The following is a 6000-nucleotide window of genomic DNA, read 5'->3' as shown; positions in this document are numbered from 1 at the left end:
GTCATTTTAAATTCATATCTTCAACCGATCTAAAGAATGATTGTGAAGTCATATTCCTTCTTCCTTTAGTGAACAGCCCCCAATTTTCTCACTCTGATATTCCCTTCCTACCCTCTTTCTCAATGTGCCCCAGTGTTCGGTCTGTTTATCCCTCCCCCATTTCTCAACCGAACACTCCTCCAGCCTTTCTCAGGCCCTAGTCTCTCTTTCTCACACACACATATGGTAAGAATTACCGTCATGACTCAGACTGAGGCTCTTGTCCCTGGCAGCTTCTCGTAGCGACAATGAAAACAGTCGGCTGAGAATGTGTGTGTGTCATGTATTTATGTAAGTGTGAGAGTTTCATAGTGAACATTTAGCTTCTTTGTGTTTGACTGCATATGCATAATTACCATGTTTGTGCAAGGGAAAAGTGATATTAATAAGTGTGGAATTGCAATTGGTCAGTAGACTTTTACATTTTTAAGTGGTTTCTGGGGTGTATTGGGAGGTTGCTAGGTGTTTGATAGAGTCTTGTGTGGGTTTTGTAGGAAATTGCTTACTGTCTCAAGCCAAAAGAGCACATCTGATATGCCGGTCTCTTGATATGGTTCAGGTCCCTTATTCAATCTAAGTCTATGGGATTTTTTTGTTTGTTTTTTTAATATCCACCAGGCAAAAAATCTTGGTTTGATCTCTTAAAAAATAATAGCGCACCTTTCCTTAACAAACTGAAGCTTAATACTTAAGGTCAGGGATTTGAACAAATCTCTATCTCTAAGTATGATCAATAGTAAAAGTGATGTTTGCCTTAGCAGAATACTTACACATGCATGCTGCTGTAATCTATGCAGAAGATGTTTGGCAGGAATGAAGAAATCCAGCAGATATCTCAAGCTGTCATGCTGATAGGTGGACTCAAGTACGGAGAACACCTACATGACACACACAAACATACGTTGTCATTTTTGAAAATTATTGGAAACTAAAACTAGTTTGAGTAAAAAAAGTAAAGTAAAAAATGTCAAGTCAGATTGAATGTTGGCTTGATGAAGACTTGCATGTAGTTTAATAATTAAGCAATGAGAACAGATTCAGAGTTTGAAGGTTCCAAATCTTTTGCTAGGCATTTGCTAGAGTGTAATGACGTTGCATGGATATCAATAAAGTAAACGTCTATGTTTTTGTGTGTGTGTGTGTGGGGGGGGGGGGGGGGGGTCACTATATGGTAAACCATAAGAAAGGACTGTGCTGAGTTACAGTCAGAATTGTCAATGAAAGTCTATATGACATTGGGGATTTTTGTTTGTCATCTTCAGGAAAACCAATCAGATACAAAAGTCAGAGAATAAATTGAGAAAATAAAGATTGATGATTTTACCTGAGAGAGGAGAGGAGGAGCAGTGCTTTCAAAAGGAGGATAGAGAGAGGAAAGCGCCCCCTGCACACAGTCCTCTACTGCCTCTGAACCCTGAAACAGAGATTATATAAACAGAAGCTGACGAGGAGATTCACATGTTAGTCATCACAACCGACAGCTTGTTCTGCTCCTCCTCCTCAAAGACACAACTTCTTGTTTTGTGTTCCAGAGAGCATCCAAAAGTTCCTGTGGGCAAAATGGTCATCATGACCTGAAGTGCACTAAATTCAGAAACTTAATGTCTTGTGTCCCAAATAATATATGCTTGCCAAATGAACACTGTGACCTTGCAACAAAATAGCGTAGAATAGTGCAGGAGTATTTGAAATGAGACATACATACAGTAGCTTCCCCTGATACATATGCCAGGGCTGTACAGTGCGAAGCATGTGCAATGAAAAAATCGATCTGTGCGATAAATAAATTTACCACTGTAGCACACGAGACAATTTTGCTTGCGTGAAGTGAGAGTTTGTGGTGTGCTTTTTTATGTGTGAGGTTAATCTAGGGCTGCATGACTAACCGGGATTAGTTCAGCTGGGCTCAGGTGCAGTACGCATGTAGTGTGATCGCTAACCCAGCACAGGAATCGACTCTCTGTGTAGACTGTATTGCTGTGTCCAAAATTGGTCACTTGTTTACTGATTCTCTATCTATAGCCTAAATAGTGCATGGCAGCTGAGTACACTATAAGCAAGGTGAACAAAATGAAGCAAGGAATTCGGACGCTGACGTATTACACCGAGTCAGAGAGCTGTCACAGAAACGTTGTCACATGCATTTATCCTACATGTAGCTTACTTTAGAAATGGATAACAGTCATAGACTTTAGTTTGTAATTATACATACCTCCGTGTCAGCTTTAGTATTAATGGTAGCCTATATTAATGCTATCAATATAGATTTGGTTTTCCATGGTTAACCTTGTGTTCATAATCATTAAACTAACTTCTAACTATAAATAATACAAAAAAAACCTCACATCAACAATAAACACATCAATAAGTGTACATTATTGTATGTATTGTATGAATTTTTAGTCTCTTTAACCCTCCTGTCCCAAGCACGTTTTAAGACAATGATCCTGCACCATCACCCGACCATTATAATAAGATGAATTCATTAAAGAATATCTTCTTTCTCGTTTATTTAATTCTGATGTAATATTCGACCACGGCTGTTTTTCACAACTTTTCCCTTACCTTAAAATTAGGTACCGGCAACAGCTAAGTAGCAGCACTGATAGCTACTCCTCAAGTCATCACTAAATTGGATTAATTTGGACAGTCACGCTACAAGTGTGTGGTTTTTAAGTAAGTGGATTTCGTGTTGGGGTAAAAATCAATTAAGTGTGTAATGTCTGCCATCTTGTCTTACTCATGGCCCTGTTTTGATGTAAAGTAAATGGAGTCAAGAAGTCAATTCCATCAACTCCTACAGTCGAGAGTCGGAGTCAACTCCAAAACACCTGGAATCGATATTTATATATTTTTATATTTATGCATTTGGCAGATGCTTTTATCCAAAGCGACTTACAGTGCCCTTATTACAGGGACAATCCCCCTGGAGCAACATGGAGTAAAGTGCCTTGCTCAAGGACACACTGATGGTGACCGCTGGAATCGAACACCCCTAAGCAAAAGCACTTTTCTTCCTGTATTCTTCAAAACCAAATGTTGCATCGTACATGACGCAAGCATGCTCCTGCCCGGAATGTTAAATGCAATGTGATTTCAGTAATTTGTGAGAAAACACTTCCATTGATGGAATTTTCCGGCTCTGTGTTTTCACTGTTATACAGTAGGGGGCGCTATTACACATCTTCTGAAAGAGTCCTGACTCTCCTAAACTAAAAACGTGCGAAGAAGATGCAGAAAAAAGCAATATCACATGTAATATGCATATGTAACGTGATCATCAACATTAAACAACATATAAATCAAAACTGCCTAATGGACTGCATTTATATAGCGCTTTTAACAGACCAAAGGCCATCCAAAGCACTTTACACATTGCCTCACATTCACACACCGACGGCGGTGTCAGCCATGCAAGGCGCCATCCAGCTCGTCAGGAGCAGCTGGGGTTAGGTGTCTTGCTCATGGACACCTCGACACTTGGTCAGGTGGAACCGGGGATCCAACCACCAACCTTCCGGTTTGTAGACAACCTACATGAACCACTGAGCCACTGCCGCCCTGCTAATGTTACTGCATGAAATGTCGACCCCGGACGAGATATAGGACTTTGGGGAGCTTTGAGGGTGTTGATGAACTCAATATACTCCATCTATGTTTGATCAATGTTCTGAATATGATCCAGATGTAGTCTTTGACAAAAGCATTTTTTCAGCCTTTTGCTCATAATGTTGCTTTTTTTTATAAAACTTACCCACATTCAAGTGTTGTTAAAAAATGATAGAACAAAATGTTTTTTTATTTTTATTGTTGTTTAAAAGCAGAGGCTCTGTTCCTTCTTTTTACATATTGCATGTTCAGATATTCATACGACAAAATTTTGGGGGCCATGAAAATTGTATGAAAATTATCAAAAAAACGTTGGCGTGGCTGGTAACTTTTCTTTTTAAATGCTTGGGTGAAAGAGTTAAATACTCTGTTTTGTATTTTATAGTATTTTTTTTTAACTTGTGGTTATTTCAGAGATAACAGATGTTTTATACTTGTGCTACAATTGTGTGGCCTGTGCTACAAAACTTACTTGTGTTTTATGAATGAGGCCCACTGACACAAGCTCGAAGCCATACTGAGAAACACAGGCTGACCAATAAACGTACACGCACATGAACGCTGATGTTTATTTTACTACTGTTCTGTCGTCATATCAACCCTGAACATTTTCCTCTTGTTTATTTCTTCACTCCCTCCTTCTCTCAGGAACTACTTCGTATCATCTGACAATAATTATGCAGAAGCATCTTCACAAACACATATTATGCTCTCCAAAGCCTCCCACTCAGTGAGCAGTGAGTGAAATAAACAAAAGATGAGGGGAAAAGAGAGAGGGAAAGTCAGCCAGGAAGGCCAGCATGTTTGGGAAAGTGGGGAGGGTGAGGAAAGAAAAACAAACCGAGAAGGAAAATGGCAGGAAAGAAAGTAAAACGAAAAAGAATGCAAGAGAAACAGGGGGGGAAATTATGATTTTTTTTGGGATGAAACTGTGGGAAGGTGAACATCCCTTACGAAAAAGAAGTATACTTCAAGTTAATTTTATGAAGTATACTTAAGTAATATTAAAGTATATTTTTAAGTATACTTTATGTAATAAGTGTACTATATCGATGTGTACTAGTAGTAAACTTGTAAGTGTACTAATTCAATACCGCTTGGGACTAAATTGGCCCACTTTTAGTATATAAAAGTATACGTTTAAGTGTACTATAAGTGTAAAGGGAGTAAACTTTAAGTGCACAACTAGGTTTTTCATTTGTACTGCATCTGTACTACAAGTGAACTTATAAGTATACTGGTAGTTTACTATTTTACTACTAGTAGTAATTTTTTTAGTTTATGAAAGTACACTTTTAAGTGTACTCTCAGTAAACTACTAGTTTAGTAGTTTATACTGCATGTATACTTGTAAGTTTTCTTTAAATTAACATAACATTATATAGTTTACTATTTTTATATATTATTTTTGTACTTTCCGTATACAACTATGTTTTTTGGTAAAAACTCAACTTGTCGTGTTTGGAGGAGAAATAATGCTGAGTTGCATCCAAGAACACCATACCTACTGTGAAGCATGGGGGTGGAAACATCATGCTTTGGGGCTGTTTTTCTGCAAAGGGACCAGGACGACTGATCCATGCAAAGGAAAGAATGAATGGGGCCATGTTTTGTGAGATTTTAAGTAAAAACCTCCTTCCATCAGCAAGGGCATTGAAGATGAAACGTGGCTGGGTCTTTCAGCATGACAATGATCCCAAACACACCGCCCGGGCAACGAAGGAGTGGCTTCGTAAGAAGCATTTCAAGGTCCTGGAGTGGCCTAGCCAGTCTCCAGATCTCAACCCCATAGAAAATCTTTGGAGGGAGTTGAACATTTTTTTGGTTTAGAATTACATGACAGAGAGTAAAGGTTCCCTTTCAGTCGGTCACGTTCGACGTAACGTCTCTGATCCCTCCTTCAGGGAACAAGAGTTACATACGTAACAGAGACATTTTGTGTAGGACTGCTGCACAATTTGGCCTCTAAAAATCCATCAGTTACGCTTTGCTAGCTGTTTTAAACACATCCTGTGTCAACACCGCCTAAGAAATGTGTCTGATAATTCAGGACATTCTTAAGACTGACTAATTGTTGAGACAAATCAATTAGTCTATTTTGGAAAATATTTTATTTGCACATCTTTAATTCAAGTTTTTCTGAAAATTGCTGTGTGAATGTCTCATAGGTTGGGAGAAGGTTAATGAAGTGTAAATGCAACTGAAAAGTTCTTTATCTGTTTTATCAAAATTCTGAAATCACGTGTGCCGCGTGTGTGTCATTGTTCTGCTCAACTTCCTCTCTTTCTCAGCAAATCCTGGCGGAAGAGTCGGTCGAGAGCTAGAGATACAGAAAGAGAGAGAGAGAGAGAG

General features: G+C 38.7%; 1 protein-coding gene across 1 annotated transcript in view; it reads right to left on the bottom strand.

Moving 5' to 3' along the window:
• The window catches only part of arhgef40 (Rho guanine nucleotide exchange factor (GEF) 40), a gene marked incomplete at its 5' end in the record, with an annotated part of 69062 nt that overhangs the window by 39702 nt on the left and 23360 nt on the right, over window positions 1–6000 (bottom strand). The window contains 2 exons of the mRNA XM_079803429.1: window positions 793–917; window positions 1364–1453. Coding sequence (XP_079659555.1) covers window positions 793–917; window positions 1364–1453 — 215 coding nt within the window. The remainder of the gene's footprint in view (window positions 1–792; window positions 918–1363; window positions 1454–6000) is intronic.

This window comes from Gobio gobio (genome assembly GCF_949357685.1).
Source record: "Gobio gobio genome assembly, chromosome: 2".
Lineage (NCBI taxonomy): Eukaryota > Metazoa > Chordata > Actinopteri > Cypriniformes > Gobionidae > Gobio > Gobio gobio.
The sequence above is the reverse complement of the archived record's forward strand: the minus strand, read 5'-3'. Positions and strand labels throughout refer to the sequence as shown.